Below are 24917 nucleotides of genomic sequence, written 5' to 3'. Positions count from 1 at the left end.
ACATTTTATAGTTTTTCCACAGAAAAGTGCTTAAAAAATAGGTGAGTTCAAGTTGCAAGGACAGGAACAGGCGGTGAACAGGCCCACTCACATATTTGGCCGAGCCCAGGTAGAAGAGCAGGTTGTCAGGCACGGTGGTCTTGACGTGGAGGGTGATGGTGTTGTACCTCCCTTTCCTGATGTCCGGCCGGTAACTCCGGAGACAGTCGCCGCCTGACGACACCGACACTTTGATCTGCAAAGAGGAAGCGCAGCAATGAAGCATCTTTGTCCAAACAAAGTGCTAGGCCAGAGGGAAACGTTGCACGTTGTTGTTTTGCCGTGCACCTGAAACGCTATTAATCTGGGAAATGCCGGCAGCTCACCGAGTTGGCTTGCTTCCTGGCTTGGTTGATCAGCTCCTTGATCTGCGAGATGTTGCGCCTCAGGTTGTCCTGCAGCCTCTTGATGGGCTGCAGCTTTTCCAAAAGTCGATCGGCCTCGTCCTCTAAATCCTTCACTTTAGCGCCGGCGGCGTGGACTGCGCAGGGGTCGAGACAAAAGAAGCGCAAGCGACGACACAGGGCGGTCATTAGCGCTTGCGCAACTGGATTACAGCCGCAAGTGCCGGCGAGAGCCAACGAGCAGAGAGTTAAGGCGGAGAAACGTCGTCACGATATCACGCCCACAGGAGAGGACGTTTGGAGAAAAAGAGAGGCCGAGAGGCCCGTGAGAAGCAAACGATTAGCGTAGCATTCAGGGAGAACTTTTCCTCACTGCTCACTTTGAGAGTATGCGCTATTCAAGCTGGAAACAAGAAATGAAGTATAAGAGAAAGACGTCCATGCTTTGCAATGTGCAAAGCGCTCATGCAGAGGCGAACAGAGGCATGATTAGAAGCAGCTAGAGATTTAAGGTAAAGCTATTAATGACAGTCGTAAGGCTGACCAGTGGTGCTCCAATACTGCCGTTGAGATTGGATCATGGCTAGAACATTCCATGCGCAAACACCTTGCCAACAGCTGTGCTGACAAGATGGTAAAATCTGCCGGCTTGGCATTTTGGCAACATGGTATTGGTGCACCACATGTTGAAGTATAAGCGCTCAGATTAAGGTAAATGAAATATACATACTGATGGCTGTGGGGGTTGCAAAAACAGAGAGACAAGGAGAAAAGTTTCAGTCAATTCACCATTTGACCACAAGTTCACACTTTTAAATCTGAAATGCTAAAGATGGACGAGCCACATTTCTTAACCTCTCAATTAGTTCCAGATTTCGTGTTTGTGAAGGAAAAAAGTCAGTTAGAGAGAAATAAAACTCATTTTTTCCTATGTTGTAGCTTTTTAAAGGTTAAGTGTGTAATATTTGGAGAGTTTGAGAAGAAACAGTGACATCAAATGGTGAAACTTTAGATTGCAGCGCTCATTCGCTCTCCCTCCCTCTCCCAAGCTTGCCAGTGAACTACTTTGGCCTGCGCATACAAACCTGGATACCTCTTCCACCTTCTTCTTCGTTGGTTTATTTGAGGAAGCGAACGTTCACCCTTGCTCTCAGCATATTTTTATATACAAATAAAAACTGTTCCAAGGGTAGGAAAACCAAATTACTTTTACTGTAATGTGAGTATACACTTTTATTAATATATTTATGGGCAGTATATTAAACTTTTACCATATAAAAATCCTAAATCAGGCCAAATATTACACACAGGACCTTTAAGAAGTTACCGTTTTACTAATTACAACAACAGGTGTTGGCATGATAGAGCTCACTGAGAAACTCACTGTTTTTCTCAGGATCCTGGATCATCTGGTTGGCTGTGTTGACAGTGTCCTCCAGCTCGCTGTAGTTCTGCTGCAGGCCGTGCAGCTGCAGGTTCAGGTTGCCGAGACGCTCCAGGACGTCGATAGCCGTGGCGTTAGCATCTGCCGCCACGGCTTTGGTGGCTGCTAGCTTAGCCGCTGTGTCTGTCAAAGCAGTGTGTGAGAACGTCCATCTGTGATGCAGCATGAATGCATTCAAACATCGTGTGTTTGTTGATTTACCGTCCCACATGTTTTATGAACATGCAATTAGGTTTATAAGCTAATGAGTCGACATGTGTAACTTCTCTGTTGCTCCTGCTACTTTGTTTAGTCGAGTAGATATAGATCTGATAAAACATGATGAACTCGGTATGTATTTTTTTTTTTTACACTTTGCATCACTAGGTTTTAGAGGTTAAAGGTTTAATGACCATTTGTCAAAGCCAGTTTTACCATTTGCTCTATTTACTGAGCGCATTTTCTGCATGTTTACTGATAAACAGACAAATACGGTGATTTTCAAAATTTAGAATATAGGGGCTTTCTAAAAATGAACTTTAATGGAAAAAGTTCATATATTATAAAAAACAAAAAAAAACAAACCTGTATTTAAAAGCCCAATGTTAGACCACTTTTCAGTTCTTTTTACATCCTCAATGAGCAAAGATTATTTGTTGAGAAATTAAAATCTTATTAGAATTATAATAAAACCCAAAAGTCCCTCAATTATGCAAAGTTTGATGTTCCTGGTTGGTTGGATGTTTACATAGAAAAGGTGCTAGTGTTCTAGGTAACATCACAGAGGGCTTATTTTCAGAACAGCGGTTTCCAGAGCACAGTTTTTGAAAAAGAGAAGCAAGAAGGAGAAAAAAAGAAAACAAATCCTAACATCTGGGGATTGCACTTGTGGTATGTTAGAGGCATGTGCTGTAAGAAAATACTGCTAAAAGTAAGAGTGTATATGCCATCTTCAGGTGTGATGAGCTTGATGAAATGCATAAATATATATAAGTGAAAATAACAACCAACCAAAGACATAAATTTGAGAAAAGAAAGAGAAAAGTATTGAGCTGTAAGAGCAGAGATTTATAGACCTTTGCCTATAAATAATAGTGTTTCTGTGCGGAACATTGTGGATTCAATAATTAAAAAGTTGCTTCACTGTGTTGTTTGGAAACCCACTCACAGGCATTTTAATTAATATTGAACGTGCTGTTGTCAAGGTCCGGGGGGTCACTCATTTACAACTGTGGCATCTGATTTCTTTTTTCTGCTGTTTTCGCGAGCGCTCATTCAAACGCAGTTTTGGGAGCGGCCGTGGCCTCGGTAACCCTTCCTCCCATCGCAGCGCTCCTCCGAGTGCGTGCAGTAACTGACATGCGTCAAGCTGAGCCTGACCTGGTATTGATCCCGCCCGTCTTCATCTCTCCTTCTCTCCCACGCACACGTAAACACGCATGCACTCGGGAGTCACACGCCGCCCCGGTTTGTGTTTTTTTTGCGCGCTCCTACCGTTAGGGATGCCGTTGAGCGTTTCCCTGCTTCCGTTGAGGGCTTTCAGCAGCTCTTTGGTCTTGTCTTGGGTGGCTTTCACTCGGCCCTTCAGCCCGGCCACGCTCTCTGCGTTCCCTACAAAGGTGCACACGCGCAAAAAAAATGGATACAGGTAACAAAGCAAACACATTCGCTACCGCTACTGTGACTTTTGATGCTAAAGCTGCAAAAGAAACATAGGCCAGGGATGGGCAAAGTTTCTGACTTGTGGGCCACAACAGGTGCCGGAGCAGCAGCAGATGGATGGAACGTTTTGGTGACCTACCTCATAGGATAAAAAACATATATCTATATAAACATAACATAAAAAGTAAGGAAATTTGTATTTGGTAGATTATTTCTTTGTTGTAAAAAATGCTTCTTGGAAATAAATCTATATGGTTGGAAAGCCTGTATATTCCCCTTCTAAATGGTGCCACACTTGTAAGGATCATGCATTTGTGGGGTGAGCAGCAGCGCTAAGTGTCTGGGTTGTGCCCCTGAAAAATATGACAAATCTTCTCTGCCGAGTCAATCAGCTTATTCTGCCGTTTACTTTTTTTTTTTTAAAAGTCATTTGCATTTAACTATTCATTAATTTAACAAAAAGGAGCATCAGTAGCTATACAGCATTTAGCTCTTTATGGAAATTAACCGTGAAACACTGAAAATATATGAAAAATAACCATTTTATTATTTATTTACTATTAATATAACTGCCTCAAATTCAGCAGGCTGGATTAAAACGCTTTACGGGCCGCTTAAGGGCCCCGGGCCGTAGTTTGCCCATGCCTGACATAGACGCTTAAAAATACTTTCGGTCACTTTCAAAACTTTATGTACGCACGAGCAGCGAGTGGTTACCTTGCACGTCGTGTTGCAGTTGTTGAGCCTGATCTATCAGCCTGTGGCTCTTCTGAAGGGCGCTTTGAGCCGCGTCCTTCACCGGAACCTCTGGACCTAAGGCCTAGACGCACAGGCAACAGCAACAAAAATATAACCTATCAAAAATTACAATTGAACATGTTATTCATTCATCAGTCCAAAAGTACATTAATCATTTGTACGCGAGAGGTACACGTAGAAAGGTGCCAGAGGAACTTCTCCTGCACCTTTACAAAGAGTTACACAGATTTTTAAAGGCCCACTGGGTGAGATTTAACGCCATCTTGTGGTAAGAAAGCACAGTGTTGATTTTCATCTTTATTTTTTTTTTTTTGGCTCTGATGTGATTTCAGGGTCAGAATTGTGAAACTTGGAGCTTTAGATTCAAAGATAAATGCTTACTATTAGGGAATAAAACCCAACAGGCATATGAATAGATTAATAGACTAAATAACAAGGTCATATATATATATATATATATATATATATATATATATATATATATATATATATTACCTGTTCACTGACACACCAATAAGAGCCTTTTACATGTTTCACACTTGGCCTTTAAGAGTTAAAAGTAAGGGAGGAACATGTGGCAGCTGGAAAAAGAGAATTATTGCATTTTTACAGATAGAAAAGAACAAAAACAAAGACTACTGAGGGGAAGAAACTAATAAGAAGGTGGCAGGGAAAATCAAATACAAGAGATGAAACCCGGCGAACACGGCCAAGAAACTCCCGGCAAATTAAAGAGCAGGTGCGGAAAAAGATGAAATGAAAGAGGAATGCATGCATGAAGGTCCTCCTTCATGCATGCATTCCTTTTGGAATACAAAGGAGAGGGGCCGTTTCAGGTGTGTGCGGTCATGATGTTGGAGGAGGACAACAGCGAGGGAGGAAGAGGATGGAGACAAGCTTTGATCTCTCAGCCGTGACTTAACGGGAAGCGTTACTGTTACTGTAACTGAGCACACAGAGCAGTTCTTGAGAGGATGTTCACTGACACGGCGGCGCATTCCCAAGAACCCCTCAAGTCCAACCAGTCACCACACGGGGGAGTGTCTAAACTTAACAATGAATTCTTAAAATCTGGGGTAAATTTCTGCAAAAAAAATTGACAAACAAAATGTGTTTTTCTTTTTCCTCCACCCGGTTGTGATAAAAGGCAAAGCTGTTTGGCTCCGTCTCCATCCTGCCGCACTGCGATTACAGCGTCCACTCACCAGCGCCAGGGCCTCGCTCGAACTCTGCTTGGCCGCCTTTGCCTCTTTCTCCGCCGCGTCCACGTTGGCTTTTATGTTGCTGTAGGCCTTGAAGGCGGCGGTCGCGTTGAAGGAGAGATTCTTAGCCTCGGCCAAAATGCTGCCAGCGGAGGGGAGGAAGAGGAGGAGGAGGAGTTAGCCAGATTTCAGCCTCAAAAGGCCTCTTTTAGAAATGCAGCACACTTGAGGGTGAATAAGAATTTCTTTGGATTTGTGTAAAAGAGCCTATTCCTAATTATTATGGTGTGTTAGCTGTCCATAATCACAAAAATAATCACAAAACATCAACTGGACGAGATTAAGTTTCAATCCAGCGTCAGAGTGGAGAAGAGCGAGTGGGGACTGAAGGTTCCGGTCGTTGGTTTGGTCTGTTTGACACTCTTCTGATGTGCTGGGATATTCAACACGCTACAACGACCGCTGGGGTTTACACAGGACGGCCCCAAAAATGACCGTCCTCAACAACGCCTTTAACTCCACACAGCTGCGAGTCGCAGCTGTGTGGAGTCAGAGGTCTGTGGTCAGAGATCAGAATGGGACGACTGGTTGGAGACCACAGATACCTCAAATAACTGCAAGATTGAGAGAGTCTTACACTCGACTGCCTTGTCAGTGAGCTAAAAACACGTGTCCATGTCTTTTGCTTACCTGTCCAGAATGGCGGCGGATTCGTTGAGCTGCCTGGCGTGTTCCTCGGCCGATTGCACCTTGTACTCCACCACGCCGTCGCTCAGGCCCCTGGTGAGGCCGCCGACCTTCTTGTGCAGCTGGCCGTCCAGGGTTCCCAGCTCCTCTTCCATCGCTTCCAAATCCTGCAGACAGAAAAAACACAGACCTACTTTGAAAAAAAACCAACAAAAAACACAAAAAAAAAAACAAAACCCAAAAAGCCAAAACACTGAAAAAGAAAAAAAAACTAGGGAGGGTTGATTGACGTACCTCCAGCTCCCGGTTGATGTTGTCAGACAGCTGGTTGGCTTCATCCAGGAGCTGCTCTCCTTCTCCGAGGACCTCCTGGGCTTTGTCTCTCACTCCGCTCACAGCCGAGCGCTTCCTCTGCACAGAGGAAAACAGAAACTCCCAGTGACCACAACGCACAATGCGAACGTGTGTACATTTGGAGCTTAGCCTTTTTTTCTTTGATTTTGTTAGTCCTTTGTTTGTTTGTTTTTGTGGTTTGAAAAAATGTGTTTTCTGTAACCTGTCGAGCAGTGGTTTAACTTCTGGAGGACTCTAATGAGCTAATTAGGAGCTAAAGATGACGAGTGAGCCTGAAGCCAAAAAAACGTGTTGTCCGCTCAAACAAATGTCAGTGAAAGTGATTTTTAGTTCATTTTTGTGCACTTGAGATATTTCTGTGACCTATTAGCACCTGATGCTCACTTTTTTAACCTGTTTTTTTTTTTTTTAAACCTGTTGTGCAAGAGAGGAATCCTGTTTATTTCACGTCTTAAGAATACAGGATTCTATATCTCGGCTGCCCACTGATACCGAGCTGCAGCCGAGACGCCCGAGACGAAATGTGGTCCCGATCTGCAGCGTGCGGGCGGAAGCGCGGCTCAATAAAAAGCCAAGAGTCACAGTAGCTGTCGCCTCCTCTTCCCCCAGGAAGAAGTTACAGGACAATGAGATGCTGAACAAACGGAGCGAGAAACTTTATTTGTTTTCCTCCAACAGTGTTTGACCCTGCCTGCTGTGCATGAGCCTTTTACTGCTGTGTGGGACAGTTTTTTTTTTTGTTATTGGCATTCTAGACTATTAAAGAGCAGCTGAACATACAGTGGTACTGTTATACCTTTATATTGACCAGTGATAAAAAAAAAAATGATTTTCTGCTCTATTATGAACGGCGATGTATATGCATGTCATGACTTCATTCTTATCTTCACTTAGGTTTAATAACTGACGATGCTGCTTCAATTTGTTCATTTTTTTTTTAAATCAAGTCATTGGTTGCTGTGGGAAAAATGTCGATTTTCTATGCTGAGTTTTCATTTGCTGCTCCACAGCACTAGGGGTCGCTAGTGGGTAAGTGTTGACTGTGTTGACTGTATGCCGTTCTGTGGAGAAGAGTGGTAAAGTGTATGTGAAGCTCGGGACTGGTCTGCTGTTTATTCACTCTTAACTGCTAATTACAATTAAATGAGCCCAAAACATTTTGATAATAAAACAGATAATATGTAGACAAGCAGTTAATAACTCTATAAAAGAATTGGGTATCAATCTCCATGCCAACTCTTTAGTCGGTCAGCCTCCCCAGCGTGTAATATTTTGAGATTTTGAGGAAGAAACAGCGACATCAAGTGGTTACATTTTAGATTGCAGTGTCTTTCACTCTCCCTCCCCCTCCTGAGTTTGCCAGTGAGCTACAGTGGCCTGCGCACCCAACAGGGATACCTTCTTCTTTGTTGGTTTATTTGAAGACTATTGTTCCAAGTGTGTGTGTGTGTGTGTGTGTGTGCGTGTGTGTGTGTGTCATACACATGAATGACATGTTTAATCGTTTAATGATATGTTTAATCTCTTAAAGGTCCTGTGTGTAACATTTGGCTTGACTTGTGATTTTTATATTGGTAAAAGCTTAACATAGTGTCCGTAAATACATTAATAAAAGTGTATCATTTTGCAGTACAATAAATGCATTTCTCTACCTCCAGGGCAACCAGGTTGGCTTGGTTCTGTTGGGCTGCTGAGCCGGCCTGCCTCGTCTTCCCCTGGGCCTCGTGGACCAGATCCTGAGCCTCCCGCAGCTTCCCGGCGTGGTCTGAGAGCTTCTCTTTAATCTAGAAGAAGGAGAAGCATTGATTTGATGTTATTAAGAACGGTCCGAGACGACAGAAACGAAAGACGAGGAGATTAAAAGCGTGGATCACCTCGGCCTTCAGGTCCTCGGTGGCCTGGTGCGGGTCGCCGAATAGCCTCTTGACTTTCTGGAACAGCTCCTCGGCCAGGCTGCGGGGGGAGACCAGATCCAAATATTTACATTTGGAGATTGAACACCGTGTTATTCACGGCTCATGGAACGCCGGGCGAGAGCAACAAGCCCTCAAAGGAGAGGTGAGAGTTATTGCGACGCGCGACAGGGTCTCTCGCTTGCGCGCGGACAATAATCACTCCCGGCGACAGGACGCGGTGCGCAGGGATGAAACTGTCGATTTCCTTGTATTGACCCCTCAGGCTAAGTCGGGCTTCACAGGCGCAGAATGAAACTCTTCATATATCATCTGAGTGAGGCGTGTGTGCGTGCGTGTGGGCTGGTAATGCGCCAGTAAGACTGACACAGACTCAGACTTCATTAAAAGGACAATTTTCAACTTGGTGTATTACTAATGTCACATGCTCTCAGTGCCGTGCCAACCCCTGCACACTTTATTACCATTTAACACTGGCTTGACACAACACTTGTGTTAGTTCGGCTTCTATGTCAATACTGAAGGCTGCCACTAAGTGTGGCATATTTCAGAAGTTAATTGGCGCAGGTCATATTCAAAATTTAAAGCCACAAAGTTAATAACATACAATAGTTAGCATGTCAATAGCCTGTTGTCATTCTGAGTGAAATATTCAACACATAGCATGTACTATACATTTTAAATGATGATTCGTCTGCAGCCTGAACTAAGTCCAAAAGTTCTAGAACCCTTTCCAGGGTGCTCAGGGAAACAATTAGATCATTTAATGCGTTCTAGAGTGTCAATACGGTATGTAAGAAAATCTGTTTTTTAATTAGCACGATTTTTTTTTTTTTAATGGTGCTAGTAAAAATGTAAAGACAATAAGAATAAAACTTGACAAACATGCATTTCCTATCTGACGTTCAGACATTAGTAATGAGGGACTCCTCATTAGTCATGACGCAGTGTGAAAACAACCTCAGCAAGTTGCTGAATGGAACCGAGAAAAAAGCCACTCAAACCTCCTCACGCAGCCAGCAGCAGCAAGAAAACAGTCTGTGATATATTTATGACCATATTGTGTGCCTCTGGACATGACCAGATAGGTTCCCCGCCCTGTGAAGGGATAAGATTAAAACAGTCTTTATCATAAATGCCTGTGTGTGAAGTCTGGAACTGAACACACTAGAACTCCAGTGGCCTTTGTTGCTCTTCTTTTCCAAAGCCCAATCCTGGTGCAGCCGAACCAATTAGTGTACAAGCAAAAGTTGCAGCTCTGTTTTACACCCACCTGGCACCCGTCAGCATAAGACGGTTTCAAAACATAATTGCCAGTAAAGTCAGAACCTTCCCGATATCGGCAGATCTCCCGAAAAGGACTCGTGACTCAAAATAACTGTCTTAACGATCCATTAAAACTCAGCATTTTTTGTGGTACTAGGTCCTATTTTTATATCCCCCCCACTCAAACTTTGGCTTTAAAAACCGAATTTTGCACCCTTACACGATGGAGGTTTGAAAAAAAACTATAATAATCACAAAATTCCGTCTGTTAATGAGCCTTAAACACACTCACTGTACGGCAACGAGGAGGAGAACTTCTTCTCATACCGTCGGTAATAAACGTTCGGTAATTATTGGGTGAGATGAAATTTTAATGAACACATCGGGGAACGGTGCGAATAAACCGAGTCATAACAAATAAGATGGGGTGGGGTTGGGTTTAGGTACGAACAGAAATTGAAGAAAAAACGATATATGGCCATATAGGAACAAAAAATTAAAGTGATGCAACCTTGGTGGCTTTGTTGACGGCACTGAAGGCGTCCGTTAAGTCGTGTTGATGCTTTCACTGCTCCAGTTGAGAACTTCCCTCAGGCCCCAGTCACACGCACGGCCGCCAAAGACCGACGTTTTCTCCTTTTCTCCCCCTGCTGAAACCCTCCCTCCATCTGTCGGCTGCTCTCCTCATTCTTTGCGACCACACACTCCCTCTTTCTTTTCCACCCCCTTGAGCTGTACAGTGATTTAAATTAGCTTGTGGACCTCGTCAATGTTTACTGCATAATGGAGTGGTGGGAGGGGAGTGAGAGAAGGGTTGGATGCAGTAAATTACTGGCTCTATTTGACGGCTTTCAACTGCCGCATAGTCCCAACGTCGATTGATGTTTAACTGTTGTGGTTTCATAAATGATTTGAGTTACTTCATGTATCTATTTGGGAATAAGCATTCTTGAAAGGTTCAGGCAAAAACAAGGAAGGTCGAGGTTTCCACTGATTGTTGAGTGCTAGCGCTAGCTGCAAATCGCAAGCCAGAGGCTAGCAGCTATGCAAGATAGTGCTTTAAGATGATGAAGTGTGTAATATTTGGAGATTTTGAGGAAAAAACAGCGACATCAAGTGGTTACATTTAGCTTGCAGAGCTCACCCTCTCGCCCTCCCCCTCCTGATCTTGCCAGTGAGCTACGTGGCCTTCGCACACAAACCTAGATACCTCATCCACCTTCTTCTTCCTTGGTTTATTTGTGGATGCAAACGTTCACCCTAAATACGAAACGTGCTGTCAAGGTGGGCTGGATTGTCCACACCAGGCTTCCTTAAAAAAATGGCAGTGTAAGATGGCAACTGGGGGCAAGAGCCTTGCTCTATGTATATTCTTACATGTAAATGAGAACTGTTCTATAGGTAGGAAAAGCAAATTCATTTTGTTGTACTGCAAATATACACTTATATTATTGAATTTATGGGCAGTATATTACGCTTTTATCAATATATATATATATATACATATATATATATATACATATATATATATATGTATATATACATATATATATACATATATATATACATATATATATATGTATACATATATATATATATATATGTATATATATGTATATATATACATATATATATATATATATATATATATATATATATATATATATATAAATATAATGTTTTTTGGTTCTTCCCGTAACGTGCAAACGCTATCTGGTAAAAGTGAAAGTGCTATTTGGGCTTCCATGCTAATCTCGTTAGCATGAGCTTTTTTTCACTGCTCAGAGTGACATCTTCGTTGGATCACTAGATTAGTCAGCTCCAACTTCCATGGCAACTTCCGTACCATCCGCCTCGTTTTCCCATAAGGGAAGCCAATTGTTTATGGGACCCAAGAACACTTGCTATCAGATGTTAACAATGTAAGGAAGAGAACATAAACGTTGAAATCTAGCTGCCGTGCAGGGTTACAATAACCGAACATGCCAAAATCACTTTCTAGTACTTTTCAATTTTTTTTTTTTTTTTTGCCTTGCTCCCCTGACGGTGTTTGCAAAACTATGAGCAAAACAAGCGTCAGAGGCAAAGATCTTTTTGATGCATTTTCTCAACAACTGTATTTTGGAGAGTGAGTGGGAGAAAGATGGATGACCCTGCGCATACATTTGTATGTGCGTCTGCTTGCGCAGGCACGTGTGTGTGTGTGTGTGTGTGTGTGTGTGTGTGTGTGTGTGTGTGTGTGTGCGCCCGTACTCCATCTCTTCCTCGGCGATGCTCTTCTTCCCTTGCAGCTGTCTTTTTCTCATCTCGGCCAGCATGTCCTGGATCTCCTCTTTCATCTCCTGCAGGCTTTTGTCTGGAGTTCCATCTTTGCGCGAGAGCGTCTTGTTCATCTCAGAGGCCTTTAACTGGAGGTCTGAACACAAACATGCATGATATTAAAAATGTTCATTTTATTCAATATTTTTTTGCTGGAATGCAGATTCGACCTTTAAGTTCTTTTGTTATTATTATCATTATTATTATTATTATTATTATTATTAGCCAGAAACTAAGTATGTAAGGTAGATTGCCTGCCTCTATAAGAAAGCCTCCAGACACTGGTGTTTCTGAAACTTTAGCATTGTGTAGGTACAGCTTGGTAGAAGAAATTTTAAAAAAATTCTACACATTCGTCAACTTTAAATTCATGAGAACGCAACTGTGGTATGAGTGCACAAAGACGGAAAAAAAACCCAGAGTGAACAGCGCTGGTGTGATGCTGTGCATTATTGCAATGTCTGCTTCAACTGCTGAGCAGCAAAGAGACACCAAATTACTGCATTTGATCTTCAGCCATTTTAACAGCTCGCATTTTAAACGCCGTTCAAAGTGAGTCACTTTTGGTGAAGCTAATGTTCATCGAATTAAAAGAAGATAAAAACTCAGATCAATCAATGATGAAACTGCTGTTAAACATTCCAAAGCTCGTCGAAATGAAAACATTTTAACTGCCGAATTAATGAGGCTAAGCTGGTGTGTGTGTGTGTGTGTGTGTGTGTGTGTGTGTGTGTGTGTGTGTGTGTTTATAAAGTGTGTGACAGAGAGACACTGCGAAAGAGAGAGGGGAAAAAAAAACAAGCAACACACACTAAAACAGTTCTGTGGTGCACTTGGGTTACGTTTTCGTGCTACCACGGCAAACCGTGTGTTGTTGATGAGGACATCAGAAAAGTTATTTATTTATTTATTTTACAAGCGCAGATTAAAGCCAGTTAAAACTTAAATAGTGTACGTGTGTGTTTGCGCGCGCAACTGTTCGAAGCAGCGCGTGGGTGGCGCCGCCCGCGTGCAAAAAAAAAAAAGAAAAGAAAAAAGAAGCAGCGTTTGGTCCCGTTTGAAATGTAAACACGGCGTGATTAGAAGGCTCAGACCGCGCTCGAGCCATCACGCTAATGAACAGCTGTACTGTACTGTACTGTGAGGCGCGCGCGCGCGTTTGTTGTATCTCGCAGGCATATAATTACATGGTGGGATTTAAAAGCCAATTAAACACTTAAAACGGTGGATGGAATCATGTTACGGTAACCGGTAAACACTGGCGCACGCGGTCCCCCTTTTTTTTTTTCCTTTTCATTTTTTTTTAAACGTTCGCCTCATTATGCGTTTGCCTGTGAATGAGCGGCTGCGCTCGTGCGCGCTCGCATGAATGCGCACACCGCGCCAGTGTCTGCCTCAGCGCGCGTGCTTGTGATAGCCACTAATTAAGTCTCTAATTACTACTCTCAATCATCCAGTGAGCCACAACACACTCTTTCCTCCTTCTCTCTCTCTCTCTCTCTCTCTCTCTCTCTCTCTCTCACACACACACACACGCGCGCACGCGTGCACGCACCGAGCCAAAGTCACACTGTGATTAGGCAGGGGGCCAAAGAGCTAGGAGCAACAACAAGGAGGAGTTTCATCACAAGCAGTCACAACGTGTTGGTTTTCAAACTTTCTTTTCATCCCAGGAGCCATAGCGGCCTCATAATGGAAATTTAAATGACTCATTATTGGAGGCGCCGAGTTCTGCACCGAACACATTTTGTTTTAAATCGGGGGAGCGGTGAGGTGAGGCGCAAAAAGAAGGAAAAAAAGAAGGGCAGACGGAGATCCGCAGAAAGCAAATGGGATTTGACTGCCGTAGTCGAGGGTTAAGAGATTTAAAGCGAGAAACTGACACGGGGGATAATTTCACATCTTAGTGTGTGTGTGTGTGTGTGTGTGGGGGGGGGGTTCTATTGAGGCGGAGATGGTAGTCTTCATTTTTTCTAATTTGCACAGTTACGTGCGCAGTAAAAGCAAAAGGGCGACAGAGGCTAAATTGAATAAGAAAAGGCAGACGTGGCAGGTGTGTCGCGGGGAGGAATGACTCCCCAGCGCGATGGAGGTGCCTCTGGTGAACCCCGCAAGACGCTGAAGATGAAACGGATCAAACGGTGACGTGAAATAATCACCGGACGTCCATTTCGCCAGCTCTCGGCAAGCCTGCGAGGAGCAGAGGCTTTTAAGCAGCTGTAAGGAGGCTGCATTACCCCTATTTTTTTTTTTTTTTTTAGATATTTCTGTTTTTGTCATCTTAGACTTCAATGGAGCCTTTTCTCAATAATTCTTTGTGCTGGAACAAACACTGGGAGATCTTAGGAAAATAAGGCTGGCAAGCGTGAGAACAACATATAGGCGACAGAGGAAATATATATTTACACCTCGCGGCCGTGTCACACTCACTCTTGCCTCACTCTTTCCATTCCACCACTAGGCCAGGTTGACACACCTCATGATTCATCATCATCATCTAAATGATTTGTGGGATTGGAATGTTCTTGTGCATGAGCGTAGAAATTAAACGATAGGGTCTCATTACGATGGCACCTGCTTCTGTCCTTTTTAGTTCCTAGTTGGTACATGAGTGGAAAAAAGTTTTTGGACACCACTGAACTTCGAATCACTCCTGATTATTTTTTTTCTTAAATATTTGCCGGATTTTTTTTTTTTTTTTTTTGTATGTTTCATAAAGGTTTTGGCTGCATAACTGGCAGACAAACGAATTGTTAACAAGACAAAATAAGGAAACAAAATTCTTGCAGTTCTTGTACCCTTGTGCTCTGGATGTGTTTCAAGGGGCATTCTTTTGCTATATAGAATATCCAGTTTTCCAGTTTGCAGAGCTAGATGGAAAAGTGCACGTGGGTAAATGTTGGTGACTGCGCTGAAACAAACTGCACTTGAAGACTTAAAGGTCAAGTGTGTCAAATTTGGTTTCATTTATGATTTTGATATTGGTAAGATATTAATATAATGCCCATGAATATATTAATAAAAGTGTATAATCACAGTACAATGCACCTAATTTGGTCTTCCTACCCTTAGAACGGTTCTCATACAGCCCACCTGCGTATCGTATTTAGGGTGAACGCTCATGTCTTCAAATAAACCAACAGAGAAGAAGGTGGATGAGGTATCCAGGTTTGTGCTCGTAGGCCACCGTAGCTCACTGGCAAGCTCAGCAAGGGAGTGAGAGTGAAAGACACTGCAGTCTGAAATGTAGCCAGTTTCTTCGTAAAAATCTCTGAACATTACATGTTTAAACCTTTAAGGTTGATTTTTGGTGAAATACAACACATCACAAAAGCACGAGGTGTCCAAAAAGTTTTTTTCCCACCACTGTAGGTAACCGTGATGGCCACTGCGAAGAGACACTTCATTATTTCTGACTCTTCAGGAGTAAAAGCATCACATGACCTACAGTACTTGTGGCCTTTTTTTTTTTTGTCTGAGAACAGCTTCCTATTGTTTCTACAACAGGGGTGAGGCTAATACGGAAGTCTGAAAGAAAGAGCCATTCCTTTTTATCTGCATGACTGATCCCATGACAAAACAGGCTGACCCGCACCCAGCAGTGTCACTTCTAGCCAAAGATGGAGAGAAGAAGAAGGAGAAGCAAAAAAAAAAAAAAAAAACTCAACAAAAGCAGCTCAGGGTAAAAAAAAAAAGAAGAAGGTGCACAACACCTGTTCGGGGGCCAAGATGAGAGTTCCCCTTACGGATGGACGAGCTGAAATCCCCTTTACAAACCCTCCTTCAGACCTAAACACCGCCTCCTGACTTAGTGTTGCAGGGGAAAAACCCATCACACAGCTGCTGGTCACACAGAAGGCGATTTGGAGTTTTGGCTTGCAGCAGGAGGAGGGGGAGGAGGTGGGGGATGATGCAGCTGCACTGGCAGGCAGACACTAAAGCCGCTCGCTGCATATTCAGAGAGCGATCAGCACACAGCACTAACAATGCCTCTGCCAATACCAACCTCCAAAGGGAAGTTTGACTGTTTCCAAAGATGGACGGAGACAAATGCAAGGGGATTAATTGGGAGGAACTCAAATGAGTAATAAGAAAAAAGTGACACTTCTGTTTTTATTAATATACCTATGTGCAAAGGTAACATGTTAATTTGTGTTCGGAAAGTTTGATTTTCATTCGATGGAGCCGTGTGAGTTTTTTTAACTTCTGTAATTAAAAGGACTCGCATCATAATACCGCAGAAGAGTGTGCTTGGAAACTTTTACATGTTAGTTCATGTGCAAGCTGGGTAACTTTTACTTTTACAACACCTGAAGTGGGGATGTGAAGGCTTACACAGTCACACTGGACCCTTTCATAGCATCCTTGAAACCTTGCTGACGCAGCCTTCAGGGCGAAGGGATCTGAGAGAGTCCAATAAATTAAACGACCCTCACAAATCTCAATCTTCTGCTTTTTTTGGATTAAAAAACAAACACTCGAAATTAGGCGTTTCAAAATGTCTTCTAATGACATTGTTCATTGGTTATACTTTAATTTTTCTTATTATTCTTTATAATGTCTGAAAAAAACTCGTTGTTTCTCAGTGTTCTGCCTAAAATAACCTAATGACTAAAGTATTACGGTATGTGATTCTTTTACTCACATAATGTCTCTTAAAATAATTAATGATACTTTTAACAGCAGTGACGGACCTGCAGCCATCAGGGTCTTGCGCTGACACGAGACCCTGCCCCTACTCCAAATTTTCCACCAAATATTTGAATAAATATTTAAATAAAATTTAAAAAAAAAGATTATAAAAATTGGAATAAATATGACTTTTGTGTCGCAGCTGCTTCAAGTACACTGGAACTTGAGTTTTTCCTTTTCTCCAACTATTCCCAGCTGACACCATTAGTGACGAGCTGATCAACAACGGTCGCGCATTTGACAGCAAATGAGGCAGATGTTTCCCTCCGGAGTTGGCAGAACAAAAAACACCCAAAACAAAACAAAACAGAAAACAAACAGAAGAGATCGCTGGGCCGCGGACGCTGCAGCAAAAAAAACAAACAAACAAAAAAAAAACCCAGCTGAATCTTTGCCGTGTGTCTGTTCGGCCCTGTTAGAGCTGCGGCGGGCGACATGGGTTCTCGACGCCGACAAATTCCGGGGCTGCACGAGCAGCTGAACGCTTTCAATTACCGGCCAAACAAGGTCAGAGGAAGGTGTTGAGAGCGCCGCGCTGTGCAGGTTCAGCAGAGCGCGGGGGGGGGGGGTCAGCGCACGGCAGGAAGTGCATCATCCGACAACAGAGTCGCTCTTCTGCGTAAATCGGATGTGTATATCGCAACAGCTGCATAGTTCCACTCCTTTTCCGCACCCTTTCTCCTTTACTACTTCACTCTTGACAAATGCAATAACTTCAATTCCCCCCCCCCCGCTATATTTCATTTAATGTGACTTGGCAGGAGGTGAGGGCAGTAGATAGTGGATTTTTTTTTTTTTTTTTTTCCCGCTACCTTTAGCTCCCAGCAGCGTATCCCTGATGAACTGCTCCAGGTCCTGGGCTCGTTTATGAATCCTGTCAGCATCATCCTCCACCTGCTCGCCATCAGCAGATACCTTCGTGGCCTGCGCGCGCACACACACACACACACACACACACACACACACACACACACACACACACACACACACACACACACACACACACGCACACACACGCACACACACGCGCATGCATGAAATAGTAATGCAGTGATTAATAAGTGAACACATTGACTTGGTTTCCATCCAAGAAAAAAAAATACAAATAAAGAATACACATGGACAACGTCTGGAGAATGGAAAAGATTGATATGTGGGGAAGGCGAGGGCTTGTTTGTTTCGCCTGTGGTTTCCGCATGGCAGCAACGCACCGGGAAGCCCGAGACAGACAACGTGTCAACACACAGAGAACCTTGTAAATAAGCAGGAGAAGAGGTCCAGACAGACACACAAGACGCGTCCCGGGACACTGGAGCCAGGGTGCGTCCATCCTTCCATAATTAAAGGAGCAGCGTGTAATATTTGGCTTGATTTATGATTTTTATATTGGTAACAGCTTGACATACTGCCCATAAATACATGAATAAAAGTGTACACTCACAGTAAAATATAAGTCATTTGGTTTTTCTACTCTTAGAAAAGTTCTCATATACATATATATACACATATATATATATATACATATATATATTACAGATTCTTTCTGACTGTGATCATTCGCCATTACCCATTAGGACCTAATGTATCCAGTCACGACAGCTCAGTATTTATCACATGCATTCATTGCACTTTATATTATGTGTATGTATATTGATACCATTTCCACTGATTGTATTTTGATATTGATATTTAATATTTAGGTTCTCTCTACTCAGACGTGTGGGAAAGTGATTGGCACAACAAGGCACAGACGAGGGTCTAGTACCAAAACGTCGCAATCGATTCTGCAAGTTGGCCACGTGTGCGGGAACTCTTTTGGGTCAGCACGCTGGCCCTTCAAAAGAAAATTCTTTCTTTGACCGGTTTTGTTCCCCCAAACTTACAACAGCACGTTTGGGGGAAAGAAAACGTCCAAGTATGACCAAACAAAAATGTTCACGCTTGAATGCTGAGCAGTCACAGTTCACATGACGGACGTACAGTGTCACGTGACACAGATGCAGGAGGACTGAGCGCAGATGTCTATTGAGATCTGCAAGCGGCAGTGCGGAGCGGGAGGGGCTTCCAGAAACGGTCAATAGAAACGAGGCTATGCCTTGAAGGTGTTGTCCAAACTAATCTGGTGGGAAATTGCGGTGGATTATTAAAAACGACCACCGCTGTGCTTGTCCTCTTTTGTCAGAACATCACTTGGGGGGGAAAAAATGCAGTCGCTTCCCAATTGAGTTTGACGGACAGCTCGAGAACGTCACTCAGGTTTCGCGTGAAGCCGTTATGGAAACACAACATATAACACGCACGCACGCACACACACAAAGCGTAGGCACAAGCACCGAGAGGACAGCGTCGTGTCCCTTGTTGTCGGCTGGTGTTTAATCATGTGTCGTTGTTTTTTCCCCTCTTCCCGGCCTTGATGCATTCCTTCGAGCAAAAATAAAGTGTTGAATAAAATTAATAAATAAATAAGTTGGTCACATAAGTGTAATATGGGCGGCGGTGGCGGCGTGGGGGACAACAGGAATGCTTTTATGTGTTGCTGGGTGTTTGATGCAAGAAAAACATTAAAACTTTAATTTGAAATATTCAACACAATTCCCCGGGGGGGTTTATCAACGGCGGCGGGTCCCTGCGGGGCGCCCCTCCTGTTTGAAGTTCCTTATTAACATCTTTGGCTGGGGAAACAACCCCCGAGACCGCCGCCGTCGTCACTGTATAAATCATAAACTGACGGTGATCCAGCGAGCTCGTCGCCCATCCGAGTCATTTCCAACTCTCCGCGACATCGGCCTCCTTCCGTTTGTTTCTGGCAGGGATTCTGCAAGATGCTGGAGATGCGTTTTGTGTCGACTGCTTTGGACTCATTTTTTTTTTAGAAAGTCGTCGATGCACAGGGTATTAAAGGGCTGTCAGCAGTCCACCGGTTCAATTTTTTTTCCCCCTTTCGATCGGTCAGGTGACGACTTGAATGTCAGCGGAGTATCTCGGAGGCCAGGAACCCCTAATCCCGCCGCGTGGAAGACATCTGCTTCCCGCCAGCGCCTTTTCCGTTTGACAGGAGGATAAAAAACGAAAGAAAAAAAAAAAAAAACGATGGACGAGACGAGACTTTTCCGTACCCGGCTGTGCAACTGGTCCATCTCCACGATCAGGGACTCCAGGTTGGAGTCGGCCAGTTGCAGTAATCTCTCCGGAGCTTTCTGGGGCGACAGCATGTGCTGATGGGGGGGGGGGGGGAGGAAGAAGAAAGATGAAGGAATTAGACAAAAACACATGAGTGACAGATTTTGGCCCGGGGGCGAGGCTTTACGCCTGCTGCCTCTGGACTGCGATGCCAGGCATATAAAGAGGAGGCTGGAGAGAGTGAAGCAGGAGTGACATGGAAACACCTTGTGAAAATAAATCACGCATGATCTCTACACGGCAAAGGGAAACCGCCATCTACGAAAAGCTGCTGTCGATTAATATTGGAAAGTTGCTTTGACAAAGTGCTTTGATTCCCTGAAACATAGTTTCCCACCAACTGGTTTCATACAGCTGTAACTGTAAGGTGACCCAGTCAGCAGGAGGAAAACCCATTGAGAAGATTGGTGAGGGGCCTTGACGTTCCACAGTGCCATTTGTTCTTGTCAGAAATGTGAAATGTTTACGGTGCGATACAGTTTTAAGAAGTATCGTAGTCATAAGTTTGAAACACGTGTGTGTGCATTAACTGGTTTCACGCAATATTATGCTTTCATAGATGTGAGTTGGTAAAAGGGCGACGCGGTGGCGCTGTGTCTCAATTCAGGGTCTGCATCCTTCCAAGGAAGCGTCCTCCGTTGGAAGGCGGGTCCTTCGGAGGACCCGGCCAAGAAGGACAAATCAAACCCGCCTCCACGGTAACCACATGGGACGGTCCAGCCCTCGGAAGTGACGTTTTGATAGCATCAAGCTAACCATTGGTTCGCCATCCAACCATGGCGTTGGATGTTCAAATAAGTAAAAACCCTGCATTAAAAACGAAATACTTTATGTGAAATTTGAATACGTGAATTTATACGTTGTGTCTTTGCCAGTAGATGGCCCTAATTTCAGCTGACTTCCCAGGATGCTTAGCAGCGGCACGCAAAGCATCCTGGGATACAGAAGGACGCGAAGGATAGTAGCGGTGTGTCCTTGGAATTGGCTAAAAGTAGGGCGCATTTCAAGGGCGCATTTGGAGCGTCCTTTGGATTTTAGTGAATTGGGACAAAGCCTTTGCGCAGTGCTATGACGTAACTGGCCTTTAAATGCATGCTTCGAAGGACGCAGAGCCTGAATTGAGACACAGCCAGAGTGACTGAACCCTAGCCACGCCTCCTTAACCGACACCGATTGGTTTGACTTTGGTTGAGTTTTCCCACAGTGGATTGGGAAGAATCCAGACCGAAAATCTGAGCTGTCAAACTGCCTTGCAAGGATTAGACTGACCAAATTCTCAACCATTCAAAATTATGATGTATGCAAGTTTTTTTTTTTTTTTTTTTTTTTAATTTGACATTCTTCCTCTTGAAAGACTCCTGGAACCATATTTTGGTATGTGTTGGTGTCACGTCAACCGAGGCAAGGGTGGTATGTATGTGTGTGTGTGATGTTTAGTTTCCAGCCGCACGGTGATGTGACTTTACCTTCAGTCCCTCGGTCATGTTCTCGAAGCGGTACAGCATCTTGTAAGGCGGCGGGAGGGGCGCGGTCAGGGTGACTTCGGTGATGATGCGATACAGACGGTCCATGTCGCTGATCAACAGACCCGAGCACTCGTCGTCGCAGGCTGGACGGACAAACAAACAAACAATCAAACAAACAAACAAAAAGGTAAACACGCAGACACAAAAAGTTAGTTAGTTCAGACTGTTTCAGCTGCCTTCAGTCTGTCTTTTTTTCTTTTTTTTTTTTTCCTTTTCCGACTGAATGTGCTTTGCGGCGCTTTATTTGTGAGTCTGTAAGCACATCAGTGCGTCGACGGTTTGACTGATTTTCCTCCTCTCCGTTTCGCCGCTATCAGCGAGACAGGCCTGTCGATGCATGAAATTCAGCACAGAGAGGAAAGGAAAAAAAGAAAAGCACCTATTAGGAGCTCACACTGCAGGCTAGAAAATACACACACGCAAACACAAGCGCACACCAGGGAGTGCCGGCGAGCTGCGCGCACGCACGCACACACACACTCCAGCACGTGCGCGCGGCTTCCGTGTCGCGCCTGCGAACACTTCTCTCTGCCTCTTCCATAGCCAGCGGCTGATTTATTGCAGGAATTAAAATTTCAGACATGGGAAATCAAAGATAAATTAAATAAAATAAAAGCTGCTCGAGCCTATCAATCTCTGACAAAGGCAAAACACACAAATACACTAACATGCTCATGCCGGGCGAACGCATGCATTGCGCACGCACGCGTCCGCATACGTCGGCACAGTCCACGATCAGAAGATCATACACGGGAGTTGGAGGCTGGTGGTTGAATCAAAGCTAAGCATCAATTTTAGGAAAGTGGAAACAACACTGCGTTTTACTTTCATGAAAAATCAAAATCATGAAAAAAGGTCCCTAATTATGCAAAATTTACCCCCCCATGTTTTCATAAATACAACTATATGATACAGTGGATCGTTAAACTCTCCCTGAAATGAGAAAAGTTCATCCTCCACTTCCTCTTTTTCTTAATCCCCTTTACAGAAAAATATGTTCAATTTGCTCTGGAAATCAGCCCTCTGTGATGTCACAATGGGGCGTTTCCATGCCACTGATACCTCCCTCAGGCTTGCAGCAACAACCGCAGATGGGCGTCTGCTCCTCCGAGGCCTCCGACGTGGTTGCTGTCAGGATTCCCACCTGGAACAGTGTTTTTTGTCTCCCCCTACCTGTCAGAGAGTGTCGCCGTCCTTTGTTTTTTTTTTTAACACCATGTGCTTTGCCATGTGACTTCAAGGGGGTCGGAGACTTTCGATTGTCTCCGATCCGCTTGTGGGTTTCTGAAAGTTGAAAGCCCTGACATGTCAGTCAGTTTTAGCTGTGACGCTAGCTAGCAGAAGCTTTACGTGTGAGGCAGCAAACAGCAGGCTAAATATGCGGTTTCCTGTAGTTTCGCTGCAGTTTTTTTTTTCCCTGCCCTTCGTGAATTATTCAAGGCTGCTCCATAATAGTGCAGGGTTTAAAACATGGATCTCCAAACTGTCAGACAGGGGTCCTTTAAATGTAAAAAAAAAAATTGCGGTTAATTATGTACCATTTTCGTGCGACAAACCCCCTTCAGCGGCTGATCCGAGAGGCACCTGATGTTCCCCCGGCGCCGACTGGCGCGGGCCCGTGGGGATTGTTTCCGACGGCGCGAGCGGAGGAGGAGGAGGAGCTGCGGCGGAGCACGCGGGGAGCAATCACTCTCGCTGCAAGTGCGGCGCAGTCTGATTGCCCCCGCTCTGTGTAAACCGTCAGGACTTGTGATTATTGTGGGGAACACAGCGGTGACGCCGCGCGCCGCCGCGATCGCGCTCCCAAATTATGAGCCCGCGCGCTTTGTGCGCGAAGGCATAAAAGACCTTTGCGGGTAATTTTCCCTCCCTGACCCGACGGCGGCAATTTGGGATCCGACTTCGGTCTTACAAGGTCTTTCTTCCATTTGCCCCCCTACCTCGACCCCTCCCTCCCGTTCACATTAACTCGAAATTCCCTCAAAATGATCCTCGAACTGACTTGAACCAAAACTTGTGGCGCGATCCTCGCATTTCCGGTGGCAACCCGGAGCAAAGAAAAAGGGCTTGCAAGCCCATTTGCATTTGACTGCAAAAAAAAAAAAGTACAGTGGAAGAGAGACACACATAAAAAAAAAAAAAAAAAAAAAAAAAAAAATCATAAATCAGGTGAGAAAGGCAGAGCAGAGATCAGAGGAAAATGGAAAAAGGAAGGCAGTGGGAATTGAGATCTCTGTGGAATAAATTTAGAACTTTACAAAAAGTTGTGCATTACAGTTAAGATCTGGGAACCCGCAGCTGTTGCTTCTTCATTTGGAGACTAATGAGGCTGCCAGAAAATTAGGCTTTTAAATGATTTCACCCCCCCCCCCCCCCCACCCCAGTTACTGACACATCTTGCGTAAAATCTGCTTCGCTTTATATCTAACACACCGCATATGAAAACAACATTGGAGGACTTTCAAAGCGATCAGAACGGCATCAAACTACGAAATGACCATCTGCGAGTGAGGAAATAACCAGTCATTGAGAAAGGGAGGGAGGTGGCGGGTTAGTCTTACAGATGATCCCAGCTGGTCCACACACATGCCTCTCCATGCACTGGTCACACGACTTCCCCGACGCCCCGTCCCGGCAGCGGCACTGGCCCGTGACCGGGTCACACGGTTCGGGGAACGACCCCCACGGGGAACACTCACATTCCTCGCAGCCGCCTCCCGGCGTCTGCGGGCTGCCGCGGTAACCTGTGGCACACCTGCACGAGGAGCGAGAGCACTTTTGTGAAAGATTTACAGACTTCGCGAGTGAAATTTGACAAACGGCTGTCGTCGCTTTCGACTCGGAGACGACGCGCAGCAAAGTGATCCAACCTTTCACAGTGTTTTCCCTCGTATCCCTCCGGACAGGCGGTGCATCTGTAGTCGTCGTATCCCTCCGCCACACACGTTGGACTGAAACTTTTACACAAAGAGGAAAATATATACGAGCGCTTCAAAAGGTATGACATGTAAAAAAAAAAAAATAAGAGATGGAGAGACAAGAGTGAGTCAGAACCATTGACTGCATGAGAAAGATGGGCGGAGCTTCTGGTTTCAAATTAGGAGGTCAACGCAGCAGTAAGCAAAAACCTGCATTCTATCATTTGGCCAGCAGGGGCTGGCAAAGTCGGTTGCAAAAAGGGCAAAAAACGACTGGCTGCGATTGTGGAAACGAGGGCCCTGAATTCACGCCATTAGAAACTGGTTCATTGAACAGCTGCTAATGTCCATTTGGTCTGATTTGGTCCAATTTAGAGTTAAAACGGCTGAAATGCTTTGAGTGCAGTCAACTGCAGTCGGCTCGGTGGTGGGTGCGCGGACTGCGAAAGCGATCCCTGGGCCAGTGTTTTTCAACCTTTTCTAATTCACCACACATTTTATACATTGAAAAAAATCTTCATAGCCTAATAACGACAATATAGTCGCTTACTCAGAGTGAAACCTGGGTCCGTTCATATGCACACAAAGCTGATATCCAGGGAGGAATTGAGGGAGGAAAATAGGCTCTCATTC

The 24917-nt window shown here is 44.4% G+C and overlaps 1 protein-coding gene across 6 annotated transcripts in view; it reads right to left on the bottom strand.

Moving 5' to 3' along the window:
* lama2 (laminin, alpha 2) overlaps nt 1–24917 on the bottom strand; it is a 190273-nt gene that overhangs the window by 32577 nt on the left and 132779 nt on the right. For 4 of the 6 annotated variants that reach the window (XM_076037568.1, XM_076037569.1, XM_076037570.1 and 1 more), the window contains 16 exons: nt 24237–24317; nt 23928–24121; nt 21307–21449; nt 19777–19875; nt 17473–17584; nt 11903–12065; nt 8345–8423; nt 8123–8254; nt 6411–6527; nt 6120–6283; nt 5433–5571; nt 4186–4288; nt 3301–3417; nt 1768–1950; nt 366–520; nt 92–235 (listed from right to left, as the gene is read on the bottom strand). In XM_076037568.1, the coding sequence (XP_075893683.1) occupies nt 92–235; nt 366–520; nt 1768–1950; nt 3301–3417; nt 4186–4288; nt 5433–5571; nt 6120–6283; nt 6411–6527; nt 8123–8254; nt 8345–8423; nt 11903–12065; nt 17473–17584; nt 19777–19875; nt 21307–21449; nt 23928–24121; nt 24237–24317 (2125 nt within the window). The remainder of the gene's footprint in view (nt 1–91; nt 236–365; nt 521–1767; nt 1951–3300; nt 3418–4185; nt 4289–5432; nt 5572–6119; nt 6284–6410; nt 6528–8122; nt 8255–8344; nt 8424–11902; nt 12066–17472; nt 17585–19776; nt 19876–21306; nt 21450–23927; nt 24122–24236; nt 24318–24917) is intronic. The other 2 variants (XM_076037571.1, XM_076037573.1) reach the window with 1 other exon arrangement.

The sequence above is a fragment of the Nelusetta ayraudi genome, unplaced genomic scaffold, assembly GCF_046127955.1.
Source record: "Nelusetta ayraudi isolate G7.1 ecotype Tasmania unplaced genomic scaffold, CSIRO-AGI_Nayr_v1 ptg000052l, whole genome shotgun sequence".
Classification (NCBI taxonomy): domain Eukaryota; kingdom Metazoa; phylum Chordata; class Actinopteri; order Tetraodontiformes; family Monacanthidae; genus Nelusetta; species Nelusetta ayraudi.
Note: the sequence above shows the minus strand (reverse complement) of the source record. Positions and strands in the feature narration are given on the sequence as shown.